The 19,204-nt window shown below is 60.8% G+C and overlaps 1 protein-coding gene across 1 annotated transcript; it reads right to left on the bottom strand.

The window, feature by feature from the left end:
- Positions 1–1,095: 1,095 nt before the first annotated feature.
- EPS8L3 (EPS8 signaling adaptor L3) lies at positions 1,096–18,536 on the bottom strand. Its single transcript, XM_074977467.1, has 18 exons — positions 18,452–18,536; positions 16,125–16,186; positions 15,713–15,786; positions 15,538–15,602; positions 14,845–15,003; positions 14,445–14,594; positions 14,061–14,137; positions 13,465–13,607; positions 13,024–13,094; positions 12,272–12,386; positions 11,119–11,183; positions 9,553–9,627; positions 8,151–8,299; positions 6,863–6,968; positions 6,180–6,202; positions 5,011–5,107; positions 4,264–4,383; positions 1,096–3,904 (listed from the first exon to the last, which is right to left on the bottom strand). The coding sequence occupies exons 2-18, from the start codon at positions 16,163–16,165 to the stop codon at positions 3,887–3,889; spliced, it is 1,548 nt and encodes a 515-aa protein (XP_074833568.1). The 5' UTR covers positions 16,166–16,186; positions 18,452–18,536; the 3' UTR covers positions 1,096–3,886.
- Positions 18,537–19,204: the final 668 nt, after the last annotated feature.

Here is a 19,204-nt window from a genome sequence, read left to right on the forward strand (position 1 = left end):
ACCTCTGCGGTTCTCAGTGGAGTGATACAGGGAGACTGACCCTGCATTTCTCCCCACCCCTGCTCCTGCGCAGTCCATGCTGTTGATGGATTTCCCGTGTTAGCCAAGGTGCACGTCAGGCCAGTGTTGTCTGAACCAAACTGCATCAGCCTCAGAGCTCTTTGTGCTAGTTGCTGTGGCATGGTGGATTTAGAGGGCTGCTCTTGTGGAGCCTCTCCAAGGAGGCCTCTGGCCTCTTTCCTGCTACAGGCCTGTTTGGTACTTAAAGGCCCTGTCTCCTAGTGACTCTTGCCTTAGAGCTTGTGGGGGAGGCGAGATGCTCCAGACAGGGTTCCCCTGGCAACTCCAGGACCAGCATCATCTGACCTTGTAGGGGAGTGTTGCTTTGCTTCCAGGAGCTCCTCTGCAGGTACCTAACGCCCAGTAGCTGTAGAGAGGTGGAGGGGGTGTGGGCCAGCTGTTGGTGAAAGACTTAATGTTACAGCAGGATGGCAGAGCCCTGATGATGTTGGTCCACTCTAGTGCTCTGGCAGAAGAGCAGCTGCACCCAGCATGGATGTAACTGGACTGCGCTCTGGGAACCATCAAGGGGCCTGGTGACAAGGCTCCCCCCTAATTCTTCAGGAACCTGCAGCTGGCTTAGCAGCAACCAGAGGTTTTGCCATGAGGCAACTCATTGGCTGGATTCATGTCTCCCAGGCAAAGCAGCTGCTGGCTTGTCAGTTTGTAGGCTGAGATGGAGGGAGACCCTGTGTTTATAGGATGTCCTGCCAGTGGCTGACTGGGTCTCCTGGCCACCTTACATGCAGCTCAGTGGGGGAAGGAAGTGAGACCCACTAGACGTCACCATGACGGGACTCTCTGAATGGATAAGTGATTAAAATATTTAAATGAGTCCCTGAATAAGGGAGCAGACTCCCTGTGCGTTCGATGCCGGGACCCAGATCAAATCCCTGCTACGAAACCCAGCCTGGATAATGCCCACCCAGGTAAGCCTCTGGACTCCGTCCTGAGCCCCCTGGAAAGGAGTGGCTAGCAGGGACAATGAGACTAGGACAAGGGTGGAAAGTTTAAAACCGAAGTAACTAAAAATTTTATTAAGGAACACTACAAGATTAAAACTATAACAAGTAACAGTTTCTTAAACGCAAACTTTCTTATGCTCTATTGATACGTACATTTATTTTGATAACTGTATCCATTTGGTAACTTGTTCTCAGATCTTGAATTTATTTTATTTTACCGCAAGATAAAAGGATTTGGTTAGTGGAATAAGGGGGGAAGGAAAGAGGGATTTAGGGATGAGGGGTTGTCAGGTTTTTAGAAATCCCTGCTGTCTCCTTCCAGAGCCGGGGTGGGGGTGCTAAACCCCACCTCCGTGTGGGGTCAGGTTGCTAGCCCGACCCAGAAGGTTGGTACCCAAAGGCCAGTGGGACTGTCCCTTTATGTTGTGGGGGTCCCTGGTACCCTCTTAGTGGGCCCAACTAAGTGATCCTGGGAGGCTTATGCTCTTCCTCAGGTCACTGGGTAGGATTGACAGTTAGGGAGGCAGGGGAGCAACGCCTTCTCCTGCAGCTTATTAAGAGGAGGTGAGCAAGGATAAGGGGAGAGGGATAGAAGGGGAAAAGGCCAGTTGAAGCTTTTACTTTAACCTTAGAACACCGAGGGTAATATAACTATAGTAACTAAACTTTAACTTACACTTAACAATGAACATTAATTATTAATTATATGTGCTGATATTTGGCTACAATAATAAACCCTGCCTGGGATGTCCAGGCCCAGCCTCAGGGGGTCAGGCCCCCAGGCACTTCCCTCCCCTCATCAGGGAAGGGAACAACGAAGGAGCAACCCTCTGTTCCCTCGTAGAGGGTCCCAAGTTCCCAGGTGGGAGTGGATATAGATTAAAAAGTAAAGCAGGTTTACGTGTCCCGTCCGGTTATGCCAAGTCCAGTCCGGTGAAGCAACGACAAGATGGCGGGCGGCGGGAGCGTAGGTGCTGCAGTGGTGGCAGGCTCTGAGCTTCAACTGGTGAGCGCGCAGTACCTCACCCTAGGGGTGAGGCCAGTTCGCCGCTCACCAGATCCACCTTCGAGCCGCTTGTTGACAGCGGGGTCGAGGGTGCCGCAGTGGTGGCAGGCTCTGGGCTCTAACAGGCAAGTGCGCAGTACCTCACCCTAGGGGTGAGGCCAGTTCGCCTCTCGCCTGATTTACCTCAGAGCTGCCTTTGCTCTCTTAGTGCTGAGGTGCAGTTAGCACCACAGCAGGTGGGCCCTGCGGGGCGACGATGGTGTCGTCTTAAAGAATCTTCGCAAAGGCTTCTTAGCCAGAGCTCTTCACAAAGGCTTCGCCTTTGAGGCAGCTGGCCTAGGGGCTGGTGGACGCCTCAGGAGCCAGCACCTCCCCGTGCAGGTAGCGGAGTCGTATCCGCGCCAAGGGCCGCTGAGCGCTGTGGGGCGCCGCCTTATATTCTGTGATCTTATACATAATTCATGAGGCTATTTACATATGAGAGTTCTAAGCACATGCTTTCAAACAGGTCCTCTGGGCCAGGGAAGCCTCTAGAAGCCGCCTCACCTGTATCCAATGAGGAGCCTGGATTTCAAATTCATGATTCTGAGGTGTTTGTGAGTTCAGGTTACCAGGGAAACCAACTGACACAGTGACCGTTACAGGCGCTGCTAACTGGCAGCCTATGTACATTTTAGAGTCTACCTGCCCCTCTAATGATGTTGAATGGCCAAAGGCTTGTTTCCCCTGGCCCACGGGGACGATTATGCCCAAGGGCTGAAAAATCCCTGAGAAGATGGAGGGAGACCCTGTGCTTATAGGAGGTTCTGCCAGTGGCCGACTGGGTCTCCTGGCCACCTTACATGCAGCTCAGTGGGGGAAGGAAGTGAGACCCACTAGACAGAGCCCTTGTTTGCATCACGTGTAAGCTAGACTAGGTGATGACTTCTGGGCCTGTGCAGCTCCTGCCCCGGTTCTGTGGGGGCTAGCTAAGGGCAAAGGACTTCCCACCACCTGTTACTCCCCTGGCTGGATGCCAAACCACTTGACACCCCACACCCACTTCTCATCTTCAGCTCCAATTTATCCAAACCATTTTACAAGCCCTGGGAGCAGTGACAGCTGCTCCCCTCTCCTCCCAGAGGAGCCGGTCTCCATTTCCAGTCTGCTTCCCAAGTCAGCCCTACCAGGCGCTTGGGGAAGAGCTCACGAATCAATTGCTTTATTGGGAGAGTCAAGAACTTTACATACCATCCAAGCTCCAAGGAGAGTCAACCAACTTCACCCGATCACGGGTGATATTAAATGGCTCTTGGCTGGAAGAACCTCTGAAAATACCTGACAGCCATAGGCAACGTCTCAGCTCTGCCGGTTTGATCTTATTTCACCTAAAAGGAAGTCTTGAGCCATCCCCTACTTTGCAGAGCTGGATAACTGATGCAAGCAGGTCAGGGGGAGTATCACTGGGGGTTAGTCGTACAGCACCAGCCCTCCCAGCAGGGCGAGTTAGCAAAACCAGCTGGGGAGTTGAACTCATGTGTAAGGGGGCCCTTCCAGCCTTGGCCAGAATGCTCTCCCCAAGCTAAGTCGACATCAGCATGTAGTGCTAAATAAATAACGGGCTGTGGTGCTGAGTGCCTAATAGCCCTGGTCCCAGACCAGGACCCCACTGCGCTAGGAGCTGAACAAGACCAGTTTGTGTTAGTGGAGGTGGGGCAGGGAGGATCACTGCACCGTCTCTGCGCTAGCAGCAGGCAAAGAGAGAGAGATGCATGCAAGAAGAGTAGAAGGGCTGATGCTAGATGAGATCTCCTGCTCTGTTCAGTTGCCAGTCCCAGTGTTGCTGCTGCTGCCAGAGAGGAGCTGGGGCAGCCTGCTAGGGGTGAGGGTCTGCCTGTAAGAAGGAAGAGAGGGGATGTTACAAGAGCCTGCTGGGTATACGGACCTTGGTCCTAGGGTTGTGCAACTGATCCCAGGGTCCAGGCTCACCTAGAACAGCAGCCCTGCTTCACTCCTGTCTGTGCCTCTAAGCAGCCCCTAGAGCTGAGGCTGGCAGCAAGCACCCCTGGGATCTGGGCACAGCAGCCAGGGTTGGTAGCAGAGCTCCCAGGCAGCAGCAGACTCAGGGGCTAGGACACTGGGCAGTGGGAGCATGAGGCCAGGATGCCCAGAACCTGGGTGCTGCAGCACCCCGACTCCCCTTCCCATTTTGATGAGCAGTGCCGCAGCTGGGAGTGCAAGCAGGGGACTTACTTGGTCTGTGCCATTCACTGTAGATGCCTGACCCACTGGCCCCACGATGTTGTTGGGGATAAAGCCCCTCTGGCCGGCGTGGTTGCGAGCAAGCCACCACTTCCTCCGTGGATCTAGAATCTGAGCCAAGGGACACAGCGTCACTCCCATCGGCCCCCAGGAAAGAATGAGTGAAAGCCACGACCATAGCGGAGTCACCGCCATGGCCAGGCCAGACTCCCAGCACGACACTGGCATTAGCCATCAGTCCTATGTAGTAAGTCCAGCTGGTCACTCTGATCTGCAGAGCACAGGCTAGAGATGGAGGTGGTGGCCAGCCAGACCGGCCAGGCAACGTGGCCGGCCTCTGCCTGCCCCTGCAAAGTCTGTGGCAGGGGCGGATGTTGTTAGTGGGCTGAACTGTAGAGGACAGCTGCAGACCCTACGGGGCCTGGTGACCGCTGTCAGGACGCCCTCCCTGGTTCCCCACTGGGGCTGTGCTTTCAGCAGGGCACTGCCCTTGGGTGGGTGGCATCAGCCCCAGCCCGCACTTGGGAATTCTGTGCTTTATGCCACCTGGCCGTTTTCCAGCCCCTGTTCACCTCGATCTGTCCAGCTGTAGTTCCTGCCCTCCCTCTAACCGCAAGCAGCCTGCGAGTGAGGTGCTGTGCTTGGCAGGGAGAGTGAAGAGTCACTCCCCTCCCTCGGGCTCAGAGACAACCTCCCAGAGCAGCAGCAGCAGCACGGCCCAGGCAGTCCCTGCCTTACCTCCAGCACTTCCCCTTTTGTGACCGTCAGCTCCTTGGGGTTCCTGGCCTGGAAATTGTACGTGGCTTGCATGAGCTGGGGGGGACCAGGAGGAGCCCTGGAAGGAGACCAGGCATGGAGTCAGAGCCTGGGGGCAGGGAGAGCTGTGCCCAGCTCAGGCCTGGAGCCTCCCTCCCAAAACTGGGCCTGGCGCCTGCCGATTTCAGTTGCTCTGGTTAGACAGGGGGTCTGATCCGCAGGATTTTGTCTAGATGCAACTGGAGGCCCTGATCCTGAAGGGAGCAGAGTACTCCTGATCTCTCACTCCCTGGGGGCATTGCAGCTGCTGGCCCTGCCTGGCCTCCGGCGCGGCTCAGCATTTGGCAGGATTAGGCCCGCAGCCTGTTGCTGCCAGGAGAACAGCCATGTGCCTACTCTCACGTGCTTCAGAGCAACCAGCTGGGGCCGGGTGGTCTAAAGGTGAACGGCAGGGCCTCAGGAGGGGCTTGGGACTTTGCCCACAGAGATGGCACAGGCAGGATGGCAGGGAGACGGCCCTTGAACTGGGGGGGAGGGCAGGCCAGAGTGACCCACTTTCAGAGGCAATCATGCAGCGAGCAGCTGATACTTGAGCCGGGAGCCAAATGAGATACGTGTTTGCCGTCTCCAGCTGGTTTGGCCTTCCTGTCTCTCACAGACCTGCTTTTGTTCCAGCGACGCCTCCGCCCCCGCCGCGTCCGACCCAGCGGGAGCTGCTGAACCCAAGGGCAGACAAAGCCCCCGCCCTAGGTTCCCCTCCCAGGCCTCATCACAGCCTGTGCCCAGCAGAGCTGCCCTGCCCCCTCCTGCAGAGTCAGAGCTGCCCCAGGACGGGAGCCGGGCTCTACTGGCAGGCCGAGACCCAGCCACTGTGGGTGGACAGAAGCTGTGTGTGTGTGTGTGTGGCACCTAAGTGGGAGTGTGCGTAGGATTTAGGGAACAGGGAGTGGCTGGGAGGGGGTGTACATGTGCTCCCAAGAGGTGACCCCCAGCTGGGTTTGAGCAGGACTCCTCTGCCCCTCCTAGCCAGGGCCTAATCTGCCACTGTTCATTCATGCACACTGACATCTCTGGGGCCTTCCTGCAGGCTGGGCATTGGGTGCCATCCCCCAGAACTCAGCAGGAGGCCAGGCCAGCCTGGGGACACGTACCTGGGCTGCCTTCCATTGGGCTGCTGCAGGGAGAAACGACAGATGTTTTAATTACAGCCACAAAGGTGGAACAAGAACCCTTGTGGTGCCCATGGAACAGATGGGGCTAACCCCCAAGCCCCAGAGGAGCCTGCCGCCCACTTGGGGAGTGCAGGCGAGAGGGAAGGTCACCTCTGCTGTCCACCCTCACCCCTGGGAGCCCCTGTCCCTCTGGCTGACCCTAGCAGCAGCCCAGCTGACCCAAGCAGCTTCTGCTCTGGCTTCCCAAGCTGCTGAGGAATCGCCCTCTGCCTGTTAGCAACAGCAGGGCTTTTATTCCGGCTAGACCCGGCTGGGGAGTCGGCAGGTCGTACCCTTTCCCAGAGAGGACAGAGTGCCAAGCCATGGCCCGGTTAGAAACTATGCTTCTGTGTTCAAGGAGAAGGGACTGGGCTAATGCTCTAACCACTAGGCATCCCCCTCTTACAAGGACTCTGGGGCCAAACGGCCTCGTTAGTTTTGCTTCGGCGAGATGCATCCACTCTGCTAGCTCCCCCGTCCACCAGCCGTGGGCTGAGAGTGGCCGGGGGGGCGGGGTCTGTCGTGAGCTGGGCAGACCGCATGTAAAGTTGGACCCTCAGCAGCCCAGCTCCATCTCTCACTCATGCCACCACGAGCAGACTGGCTCAGCCATCGAGACTCACCTGCTGCATGGCATTGGCGTTCTCCCGGGCTGGCAAGGGGGGCACCCACCCGTCGGAGAAGGTGGGGCTGTAAGGAGGGATGAGCTGTCCGTTGGGGTAGTCCGCACTGCAGGTGGGGACGAGAGAGAGGCCTTCACGGTGCTGAGCTGCACAAAGAAGCAGTAACGCGGCCTCCCACCAGCAGCAGCTGCGCCCGGTGCATCGTGTGCGGGGCCCCTAGCCCTGCCAACAAGCCGCGGCTGCGCGAGCGGATGACAGGCCAAGGGGCTCAGCTGGGCTCCAGGCTGGGAAGGGAGGCACCGGGCCCAACCCGGGCACATGGTACTCAGGCCGGGGAGAGGTGTGACTTGGTAAGGGGAGAAGAGCCTCCCGCCCAGTGCTGTTCCCTCCTTCGGACAAAGTGGGGCAGCTGCCCCAGGCCTCACGTTCTGGGGGCCTCAGGGTGGCTGCCCCAAGCATGGCTGGGAGGGACGGGGGCTCCCGGGGGTGAGGGCGGGCAGCAGAGTCACCTTCCCTCCCACCTGCACTCCCCAGGCAGGTGGCAGGCTCTTCCGTCCTGCTGCGCCGCAGGGGCAAGGAAGCTGGCATGGCAGAGCAAATAATCCCTGGGCCCCATTGTCTTTGGGAAGCGGGGACAGGGCAGTGTGGAGCAGGGGGAGGGCAGAGCCTGTGGCAAGGCGGGGGGTGGCCTCAGGCCCCACTCCTTGGGCTCTGGGAGGGCGGGGGGGGTTGCCCCATGCCTCCCCCCTGATGGCCCTGCTTGTGCCCCACTGGAGGCTGCTGCAGGCAGTGAAAGGAACTTAAATTTCTTACAGGTTCTGTTCTATTGCAACCTGGGTCCCTGCTGGCTCGCTCCATAGCTCCCTGCTGGTGTTGGCTGCAGCTCCTGCCAGAGCTGCCCCTGCCGAGGTTCACCTCCAACCAGCTGGTCCGGCTCTGGCTCGGGCTGGGGCTGATGCCAGTTTGTGAGTTGCTGACTGTGCCCACCCTGCAGGCAGCCTGAGCACACCTGCCCTCCCGCCTCAAGAGCGGCAAAGGAGCTGCTCTCTCTGCCCTTGCTGGGGCTGGCAGCGTGGAGGAGCTGTTGTCTGTGACCGAAGGGTGGACTTCAGCCCAGCAGCTAAAAACCGGATTAACATGAAGGAGGAGGAGGTGGTGGCCTTGGAGCCCAGGTTGAGGCCTTCCTGCATTAACCGGCTTGAGAACCTCGCCAGGAACAGCAAGGAGGGGGCGCAGGTTCCCGGCGGCTGCTCCGCCCCGGCCGGCTTGGCCGAGGGTTTCTCCTCACCTCGTTGTGTTCCACGCCTTGCCCAGGCTCTTCCAGATGGCGCGCTCCTTCTTCTCCAAAGCCTCGTCCAGCAGGTCAAGGGCTGCCTCCGTCAGCAGCGGGGACACCACGGAGGAGGCCAGCATGGGCCAGGGGCAGTTGTCTAAAATCTGCGCGGCGGGAGATTGGCAGTGAGCAGTCAGGGCCGGGTGCTGTGCTCAGGGCTGCTTCGGCTGGGGCTGGAACAATTACTGTGGGGGGGGCACTGAGTGCTGCTGGGCCAAACTGGAAACCCCGAATACAATGGAAAACCCTCCAAGCCACTGCAGTATCACCAGTCCTGTGCTGATGGCTGCGGGTGACGAATCAGTGAGGGCTAGTGCTTTGCAGGGAGAGCTGTGAGCGTGAGGAGTTAGACAGGGGGTGCTGGGAGTGGTTCGAACGCCCAGTGTGCAGCACAGCTCTGAACCACCGTCCCATGCCGCCCTCGGGCAGTGGGCAGCTGCCTGTGTTACAGATCAGGCCATGGAGTGCCAGAGAGGGGGAGCGACCTGCCCATGGTCACAAGGCAAGCCAGTGGCAAAGCCAGAACGCCCAGGCCTGTGCTTTAACCGCTACTCCGCGCCTTCTCCTGGTCGCCACATGGCTACAGCCTGAGAATTTTCCTGCCAGGGGAAATCTGAGCGTCTCAGGTGAAGATGGTGGGGGAAAATCTGCATGCACCTCATTGGCCCCTGGGAGCTGGTCCCCTCCGTCCCAGCTGAGGACAAAGGCACCCAGCCCTGGAACGCCTGGCAGGAACCACAATGGCAGTTACTCCTGTGTGTGACACTGTAGGTCCCCTCACTGCTGGGCAGTAAAGGCTCCCCAGGGCCAGGTGTGTGGGGCTCTGGCTCACAAGGGTTCTTTTTGCAGCTGCAGTGAGGGTGTCGGATACAGTAAGCGACAGCACCTTGCATGCCCAGGAGGGAGGCTGGGGCCAGCGTGTTCCTTCCCTGCGTGGTTTTTCAGTGGCCGAAAGCACTTCACATACTCCTGTGCGCTCCTCATTTGGTGGGGCTCAGAGCCCTGGGCTTTGGGCTCAGTCAGTGCCCAGGTTTTTGGGAGGCCTCCATCCAGCTCCCCGGGGATGAGATTTTTGGGGGCAGTTCATCCCCTGGCATTAGCAGGCTGAGTTGCACGGAAGCCCCTGAGATGCGGCAGCTCCACTGGAGCGAGATCAGGCGACACCCGCTGACGCTCAGACCTGCTCCTGAGCCGTTCCCGAGGACAGCTGGAGCAATTTGCAATAACGGCGACATTGGGAGACCGTGACTTGCACGCTGGAATTTCCCAGCGGCCAGCCCACTGGGTGAACGGCTCGCAGGAGAGCCAACCTGCAGCCCGGTCAGTGAGGTGCACCCAAACCAGCTGGGCTACTCACCAGTGAGAGGGTGGAGAAGATGAGCACAACCAGTTCCGGGGCACTGGGCTGCTGCATCACAGCTTTCAGCTTTCCCTGTGGGGAGGCAAAGCACAGGGGCGGCTTTTCCCTTCTCTGCTCCACGGGCGCCTGCACGCGGGGCAGCGCTCGCAAGGCAGTCGTGTTGCGAGCGTGGCTGTAGTGTGTGCCCTGGAACAGGAGTTCCTGGCTGGGGTGCAGCGGGGGGGTTAGCGGCAGCACAGCAGCCCCCATCCAAGCGCAGGGACGTGTGCCTATGGCAGCGGGTGGGGATGAATCATTTCTGGTGGGTGGTATTAATGGAGGAGGTGCAGGCTCTGGGCTGAAGCTCGGATGAAGGATGCGGCTGTGACCTGGGCAGGGCTCTGGGGTGCAGAGTCCGGGAGGGGTTATCCATGCCGGAGGAGGGGCAGAGGGTTATGGTTATGTGTGAGGGGGGCAGATGGGGGAGCAGAGTTGTGGGGGCGGGAGGGCTGGGGTGCCAGAGGCAGGCTGTCGCTGGGAGCCTTACCTGGGGTGCTCGTGGCCAGCAGCCCGGCAGGGCCCTGAGACAGGCTCTCGGCCTGCTGCAGCCCCAGACAGCACAAAACTGCTCTCTGCTCCAGATGCCAAGGGGTGGAGGGGGCGGTTCACACTGCCCCACTCCCCAGCAAAAACCTCTCAGCTCCTCTTGGAAACTGAGATATTGTGTCCTCCCCCTTCCTGAAGCTTCCCCCTGCCCGGCCTCCAGAGCAGAGAGCCTTGTGGAGCAGGGAGTGGCTGGCTGCTCTGTGCCTGAAGCAGCCCACAGACCAGACCCACTGGCTTGGTGGGCTGGATCAGGCCCACGGGCTCTATTTTGCCCACCCCAGCCTCGGGCTTAGGCAGAGGTCTGGCCCTAGCCCTAACCCCAGCCAGAGTCACCCCTCAATTCACAGGGTCCTCCCCTTAACAACCAAACCATTAACAACAGCCAAAGGTATCGACAAAACCCATTATTGGGCTCAGGGACAATAGGAACGGAGCCCTGCCCAGCCTTGCCCCACAGCAGGGCAGCCAAGGGACGCACAGCTGGCTCAGCTCTGTGCGGGCTCTACGTTGGCGCTGAGCATCGCTGTATCTGTGCGCCTCACCCAGCCCTTCTGGCTTGTGCCAGGGCAGAGCAACGGCCCCGCTACGCCCACAGGCTCAAGCAGTAGGGCCGTCGCAGCGCCCTGGGTCCCTGGCTCTGGGACCTTGCCCAGTAGCCCTAGACTGGCCTTGGCACGAGCAACATCCCACAACCTTCGTCCTGCTTTGCCGTAGTACCTAAGGTGCTTGGCTGGCGCCACCGAGGGGGGCAGGATGCCGGGGGGTGGCTCCAGAGGGTCTCTGCACCCCAGCATTTACGCTCTGCTCCTCTCCCTGGTGCACCAGAGCTCAGCCTCTCAGGAAGGGGACAGGCTCCCCCTTTGGACTTATCCCACCCACGGCTGCAGACAATGCAATGGGCTGTGTGCAGCTGGGCTGCAACCCCTTGGACCCGCGGCCAGCTCTGGCCAGCTCAGCCCCGCCCCCACCCCCACCTACCAGCAGGTTTAAGGCGTATTTGTTCTTCTGGAAGCAGGCCTCAAACTCAGGCTGCGGGGGCAGCGCTGTGGGGAGAGAGAGATGGGAGGGAGCTGGCAGCCCTCCAGCGAGACAGCAACAGCCAGGCCGGCCTCCCTGCCAAGGCAGCTCTCAGGGCATGCAGCTTCGCTCCCAGGATTGGGCCCTGTCTGTCTGTCCGTCCGTCCATCATCGCCCTTCCTCCCTCCCCAGCCCCTCTCCTGGCGGCAGACAGCAGCAGGGAGCCCTAAGGGACGAGCACGAGTCCCAGCAATGGAGCCGGCTCGGGAACCACAGCACACCCCTGGGGCGCTTGAGAGCTGGGGCAGGGCCAGCCCAAGCCCCAGCGCCCCCCAGCCATGAGGGAGGGGCAGCAGCTGTGCCAATGGGCACAAAGTGCCACTCCCAGGCGAGCGCCTTCCCTGCCCCAGCACAACAAATGGCTGCATCCGCTCTGCCGCCACCGCAGCCTGATAGATACGCCCGCCGGGGCACAGACCCTGCCCACGGTAGGCACACCTTGCCCCCAGCATCCCACGGAGACCTGCCCCGGACCCACTGCTCCCCAGGGCCCCACGGAGACCTGACCCCGGACCCACCACTCCCCAGGGCCACACGGAGACCTGCCCCCAGACCCACTTCTCCCCAGGCCCCACATGGAGACCTGACCCCGGACCCACCGCTCCCCAGGCGCCACATGGAGACCTGACCCCAGACCCACCGCTCCCCAGGCCCCACACGGAGACCTGCCCCCGGACCCACCGCTCCCCAGGCCCCACACGGAGACCTGCCCCCGGACCCACTGCTCCCCAGGGCCACACAAAGACCTGACCCTGGATCCACCGCTCCCCAGGCCCCACACGGAGACCTGCCCCCGGACCCACCGCTCCCCAGGGCCACACAGAGACCTCCCCTCAGACCCACCGCTCCCCAGGGCCACACAAAGACCTGACCCTGGATCCACCGCTCCCCAGGCCCCACACGGAGACCAGCCCCCAGACCCACTGCTCCCCAGGGCCACATGGAGACCTGCCCCCGGACCCACTTCTCCCCAGGCCCCACATGGAGACCTGCCCCCACACTCTTCGGAAGGCGAGGCCCCCTCCCACCACAGAGCCCTGTCCCCTGCCTTCACCTTCTCGGCCCCTCTCCTTCTTCCTCGACTTCCTCCTGAGCATCAGCGACCCGCTCGCCTCCTTCAGCTTCCCCACAAAGAGCTCGATGTCACTCAGCACGTGGTTCAGGATCTCCTGCAGACGAGCAGCAGCCACCAGCTGAGCCGCCCCCAGCCGGGGCTGGGATGTACCTGAGGCACCGCGCCTCCCCCCATCTCCGGGAGAACGTGCCGGCCCCACTGCAGGCAGGGGACAGAGCCCATGGGGCTCTCCTGCACCACCGAGGCTGGAGAAGAGCTGCAACCGGCCCGGTGGCCATCACAAGGCGGTGGAGCTCCTGCCCTGCTGCACACCTGGGTCCCGCTGGCTCTGCCTCTGGCTGTGTCCCCGCTTCCACTCCCTGGGCCTGGCCAGCCGGCAGCTCCCTCTGGGCAAGCCTGGGACACAACCGCCTCTCCCCTAAGCCAGCCAGCCGTGCTTCAGAGGCTGGAAATCCCCCAGCCACCCCCAGAGCTGCTGCCCCCTCTGCCAGCAGCTCCTGAGGCCGTTCCAAGGCAACGAGGCCGTTTCCCTTGGGCCTGGCAGGACACCTGCAGAGTTCCTTCCACTCAGGTCCCAGCCCGATGCTGCAGCCCCCGAGACAGCCGGACACCTGCCAGTATTTTGGGGGACATCATGGGGCATCCACCAGGCGATGGGAGCTGCAGCAACCTCCAGAGAAGCGGGTATCAGGGCGGCAGCTGGAGCCTCGGAGCCGTCCTGGGGCACTTACAGTGTATCTGTCCACGTCCTGCATCCTCTGCGGTTTGGGGTCTGTGCTCCGGGGTTGCAGCTGGTCAGACACTGCAATGCCCAGAGGCTGGGGTCAGTCATGGCAGGCTGGGGCCGGGCTGGAGTTTCCGTTCCAGGCCGGCCTCCATCTGGGCTCAGCCTCACAGTTCCTGTGCCTCGCCCCACACCTCTCTCTCCCTTCCCCTTTGCACCACACTCTACCCTCCATGTGCCAGTGCCCTGCAGACATCTGTGAATGCAGCCCACCTAAGGAGTCACTCGCACCCACCCCCTGTGACAGGGAGTCAGTGGCAGAGCGGGAAAGGGAACCCAGGTGTCCTGAGCCCAAATCCTGCTCTGAACCCTTCCCCTGGGCTGCCTCTCTTCCGCACCAACACTAAACCACCCACTGCCCCTTCCTGCCTCCCCGCAGCCTATTTACCAAAATCCCTGGAGGCGGGGGGATCCCTGGAGGCAGGGAGGTTCTGGGGTTCTTGGCTCTGCCTCCTGTCCTGGGTGGTCCATAAAGGGGTGTCATGGAAGGACGCTTGCCTGGGTGGGCCCGGCATGGGCGCCATGTTGCTCCTGAGAAAGGGAACAAGGAGATCTGCTAATGCAGCACGAAGAGCTAACCCTGCAGAGGGGCGGGGAGAGCGAGTCGCGGGGGGCTGGCAGGAGGCTCCTTTCGCCACCATGAAGGGGCAGCACTGTAACCCCTGGGGACACAGGAGGAGAAACAGCTGGTGCCCCGAGGAAGGGTGTGGTGGGACACACATCACCCTGCCCCGGCCTCGGCATGAGTCAAGCTAGGAGTGCCCCATGTCTATGGAAGGACCATGGGCCCCTGCCTAGCATGGGTGTGTGAGCTGTAGCCCATGGGAGGTATTTGCTTTGTTTCTTTATGGCGGGGGTTCCCACACAGGAAATCCAGGGGCTCAGCCAGACCTCACTGGGAGAGCTGGAAGTCCCCCAGCAGGAGAGTGGGTGCGGAGTGCACCTGAGTTACCCAGCTGTCGACAGGCCTCTGCACACCATTACCTGGGCAGGTCCTCCCCCATCTGTTTCCCTTTCCACTCCTTGACGGCCTTCTCCAGGTTGGCTTTCATCAGCTCTGCCTGACAAAGGGAAGAGGAGCAGAACAGGCCCATGAATCCCACCCCCTCAGCTCCGCAGGGCAGAATAGCTGCCTCCGTGCTGCCAATAGCAGGGCCAGAGGCCAGCCAGCTCTGAAAGCAATTGCCACTGATGACATAGGAGGATCCCCCCCCAGCAGTATGGGGACTATGACACACAACCATGAAACACACACCCCAGGCTAGCGAGTCTTCCATGCCTGTGCTGGGCAGCAGGGGCCAACCCGCTAGCTGCAGCCAGCCCCCCCGGATTGAGACGACACTGGCTAGCCGGGCCTGCACGGCTCACCCCAAGCTGCTCGCACTGGAAGAGGATAATGCTGCTCTGGGACTGGCTGCTCCCCCTCACGGCGATGGCCAAGATGGAGTTGTAGGCGCAGCAGCTGAGGACGGCAGTGCATTCCTGGATGTGCTCCAGGGGGTAGCTCTCCAGCTCTTCCTGCAGCAGGGGAGGGGGGGCAGGTCAGCGGGACAAGGGGTGTCACTGCTGTGCTCTGGGTCCCAGTGCCTCACGCGGGGACATGGCACATGTGCGGGACCCAGTGGGCTGGGAGCAGCATTTCCTGCCGGGCTGAGGGAAAGGGATGGGGGTACGCCCCCAGTGCCCCACAGAGAGTGCGTGCTGCATGTGGCTGGGCCCCAGTGCAGGAGGGGAGGCCGCTGGGATGGGCTGGGAGACACCCATGCACCTTGGTCTCAATGTCACTCAAGAGCAGCTCATGGTCCCTCACTCGCAGGATCATGTCCTGTCCCCACACCCGGCCCTGCGCATCCATCATCTTCAGCTGCGCCACGCAATCGTCCATGCCGCAGATGTCCTTGAAGTCCACGTGGGCGGTGAGCAGGTGCTGGGGACACAACGCACAGAGTCCAGGCCCTCCCCGGGGCCTCCCGGCAGCGGAGCACGTGGGGCCGGGGAGGCAGGGCCACGTGACACCACAGAGAGGGCGCAGAGGCCAGTGCAGAGCATGAGGCTGGGACATCTTAGCTACAGGGGTGGGGAGCCCAGGCAGGACGCGAGCCCAGAGTGAACAGCCTCCAGGGCTTTGCCCATCCCGGCACTCCACGAGGCCCTGCCCTGCTGGGGCAGGAGGACAGTGTGGTGGCAGCTCAAGGGCTCCGATGAGCAGGGGTGCCCGGGACGTTTTGTCCGGGGAGCGGGGCATACACGCAGGGTTCCCTCTAATTTTTCCCACCCATATGCGGAATAAATTTTATGTGCATCCAGGCGTATGCGGATGCACACCACCAGTGGGACCACAAGCTGCCAGGTGCTGGGGCTCTGCTCATCAGCGGGGTGGCCCCTGCCTCTCTCCTGTGTGGCTGCCCAAGCGCCCTGCATAAGGAGAGCTCTGGGTAGGGGCCACGTGGGCGTCTCCTACCTCTACGCGGTGCTGGAAGTTGCTTTGCTGCTTCAGCATGGAGAGGGCGTAATCCTTGCGCTGGTCTGCGGGGGAGAAGGGCAAGAGGAATGGCAGGCGGGGGGCAGAAATCTGGGGGAGGAGGGGCTGAGGGGAGGCCAGAGGCATGAGGGAGGGAAGGGGACCCCACACTTACTGTAGATAGCTTTACTGCTGGGCCTGGATGTGCCATTGGCTTCGACCAGCTCTGGGCTGCCATGGTCAAGTTCACTGCAGAGAGGACAGACGCACACACCCGGCTCATGAGATCTCCTGGGCTCCCCGAAACACTCCTCCTCCCCGCAGGGTAGGGAGCTGCTGGCATGGGCCAGGTTGAGCAGCAGAGCTGGACGAATGGGGCTGGGGGTTGGCCATCTCCAGCCCCTTGGGGACTCTTGAGGGGTCTCTCCCCTCCCAGCTGGGGCGGTGCACAGAGAGCAAAGCCTGGGCCCTGCTTGGAAGTTGCTCCCTGCTGCTTCTGTTGGACGGAGCTTTGTGCTGGGGCAGTGGGAGCAAGCCCAGCCCCAGAGCTCAGCACCTCTGGAGCCCTCCAAGAAACAGACACTCACCTGTGCTGAGAGTCAGTCCTAGGGCCCACCTGCTCCATCATCAGTGTTCCAGTGCGCAGGCCCTGCAGAAGAGACAGGTCAAAGCCCACACCCCTGGGACGGGACCAGCCACTGGCACATACATCGGCCTGGAGAGGGAGCTGGAGGGAGGCCATAGCACGTCTGACCGGCCACAGGCCTGGGGGAATCGCCTGTCCCCTTTGCCAGGCCTGTGCCTTTCTGAAGCCCTGTCTTGGCCATCCTGACTTCCTTGGCCAAAGTGGGCGCTGGCCCCCACAGCTCTTGCAATCACTCCATTGACATGAGCCACTTTTGCCCAAAAGGGGGGTGCAAAAGCATCGGGCGGGCGGCGACCGGGGGAGGGGCCGGGCAGGGCTCAGGCAAGCAGTGACGCCCGCCCCAGCCTCGGAGGGTCGGGGGAGGCAGGGCTCAGGCACGCGTCAGCACCACGCTCTGTGCAAGCAGGTTCCAGCTCCATGCGGAGAGATTCTCAGCTCAGCGGCTTGGTCCAGCCCCACCTAGGGGAAGGGGCCTTGGCCTAGCCCCATGTGGTGTCACAGTCTCCCTACACAGCTCAGTGTCAGAGGGACCCTAACAGTGCAGCCACCCTCCCGGCCCTGCCCCGGCCCCGATGCACTCCCCAGCCCCTGGTGCCGCCCTGCCATCCTCCAGACAGCTGCACACCCCACCCTACCCCGGCACGCTGCCCCCCTGCAGGCAACAAGGAGCTTCCAAATAGTGAGGTGTGGCCTCCGGGGGAGTTCTCCCATGGAGGAGGCCACAGAGCTGAGTTAACTGTGCTCCGGTTAGACTCACTCCTTGTCTGCTTCCAGCCTCTGCTGCACAGGCCAGAGCTGCCCCGCAGGGATGTTTGGAACCTGTCCTGCCCCAGGGCACACCCTGCCCTTCAGGGAAGAGGGGCAGGAGGTAATTCCGGCTATGCTGCACTGCAGCAGGGAGGGTCTGAAGCAGCTGGTGCTGGGCAGAGCCAGAGCCGAGAGACTGGGCTGGATGGGCCCCGGCTCTGATCCACAGGGAATTCCTGTGCACGGCCGCTATTCAAGCCCGCAGTCTAGCCGGTGCCATCATCTCGCAGCCACCCACGCCTGTTATCAGCCAGCTGCAGCAATCAAGCCCTTGGAGGCTAATCACACCCGCCCCCCCCCGCCCCCGCCCCCCCCCCCCCCCGGCAGCCCTGGCTGAAGTGAACAGCACAAGGAAGTTCACAGCAGAACAGCCCCGCCAGCCATCTTATTCTCACGAAGCTGCAGATCAGGTGTTTTCCTGCAGGGTTTGAAAGGCAGGTGGCAAGGCCACTCGCCTGCTTTGAGGGGCAGAACCCCCTGTGGTTAACTCCAGCTCCGAGCTACCCCGCTTCCCGATCCGCCATCCCAGCACTGCAGGGTGACCAGAGTGGAATTCTCCAAAAAGAGGACACCCCTGCGAGGGAGTGAATCTGTATCAGTAACTGCCAACATATATCATAGACTCCTAGAACCCTAGGGCTGGAAGGGACCTCAAGAGGTCATCAAGTCCATCCCCCTGCCTAAAGCAGGATCAACCCCCACTAAATCATCCCAGCCAGGACCTTGTCAAGCCGGGACTTAAAAACGTCTAGGGATGGAGAGTCCACCACCTCTCTAGGCAACACATTCCAGTGCTCCACCACCCTCCTGGGGAAAGAGTTTTTCCTAATATCCAACCTACTCCTCCCGCTCTGTAACTTCAGACCATTGTCCTTGTTCTGCCACCTGTCACCACTGAGAACAGCCTCTCTCCATCCGCTTGAGAGCCCCCCTTCAGGAAGTTGAAGGCTGCTATTAAATCACCCCTCACCCTTCTCATCTGCAAACTAAATAACCCCAAATCCCTCAACCTCTCCTCATCGGTCATGTGCTCCAGCCCCTTAATCATTTTTGTTGCCCTCCGCTGAACCTGGTCCAGCACATCCACATCCTTTTTGTAATGGGAAGCCCAGAACTGGACACAATATTCCAGAGGCGACCTCACCCGTGCCATATAAAGGGGAACGCAAACTTTTTTATATTAACGTACTTGTTATACTGTAGCACACGACTTGGTACGGATACACTCCCTCTCAAGGGATCCTCCTTTTTGGAAGTTCCACTGCGGTAACCCTACGCACCACACACTGCCTGCCAAGCATGGGCTTTTCTCTGGGCCATTAGCTGCTCCTCACAGAGTTGCCTCCCTGGGGAGCTGTCATCAGCCTGGACCTGCCTGCTGCTTATTGCCCCCTCAGAAGGGCTTGGAGCAGCCCCTTGAGCCAGCCCCCCAGCATCCAGGGGACACTGCAAGTCAGTTACCTGGCAGGTTGCTGGGGCGATGGCTCCTACCAGCTCTCCAGTGGGCGATCACAGGGCATTCTCTCCTGGGGAAAGTGAGGGGAAGAGAGGGGAATCAGGAGCTGCTGCTTTGCCAACCTGTGGCGTCAAATGCAGACTTTAATCTCCTCGGCACGGGGCTCCCTCTCTTGGTGGCTGGCCCCAGCGGGAGTGAATCATAATTCTGTGTCTGGCCCATGACGCAGGGGCCACGCCTCTGCTCTTTGGTCCCTCGCATAGGGAAATCATCAACCCTGCAGCACGGTCACGACGCACAGCCATCCTGACCTGCAGCACTGCCAGAGCTGACCCTCGCCGGTTGCACCCACGCGCCTCCATCCTCATCGACCACACCCCCAGCTAAGAGACTCCTCAACAGCTCTGCACCAGGCACACCCTGAATTCCCCTCCCATGCTGCCAGGACCCTCACTCTCCACTCTGCTCCTGCTCCCCTCTCCCTACCTCCTGTGAGCATCCTGGCCTCAGACACACAGTGCTGGCCTCCAACACACACCGCTGGCCTCCTCTTGCAGCACTGGGCTCCCTGCACAGCTGTGCCAATGCCCCTGAGTCTGGTCCTGCTTTGCCAGGCCAGGGCTGGCTCTTTCCCCATCACATGCAGTCCTGCCAGGGATTCGTTCAGTAGGCCTCTTCCACGCGTGGTTCATTCTGAATTTGGGCTCACATCCCTCTCCTGAGGAAGCTGCTAAGCAGCTCATGCTGAGGGCAGGTCT

This window comes from Carettochelys insculpta, chromosome 26, assembly GCF_033958435.1.
Source record: "Carettochelys insculpta isolate YL-2023 chromosome 26, ASM3395843v1, whole genome shotgun sequence".
Classification (NCBI taxonomy): domain Eukaryota; kingdom Metazoa; phylum Chordata; order Testudines; family Carettochelyidae; genus Carettochelys; species Carettochelys insculpta.

Bases quoted from the DNA above. Each gene is read 5' to 3' on its own strand.
- EPS8L3 (XM_074977467.1), bottom strand. From the start codon at position 16,165: ATGATGGAGCAGGTGGGCCCTAGGACTGACTCTCAGCACAG. The intron at 15,004-15,537 runs GTAGGAGACGCC...TTGTGTCCCCAG, and splicing joins ACTTCCAGCACCGCGTAGAG to CACCTGCTCACCGCCCACGT. The intron at 11,184-12,271 runs GTGAAGGCAGGG...CTCTCCCCACAG, and splicing joins GAAGGAGAGGGGCCGAGAAG to CGCTGCCCCCGCAGCCTGAG.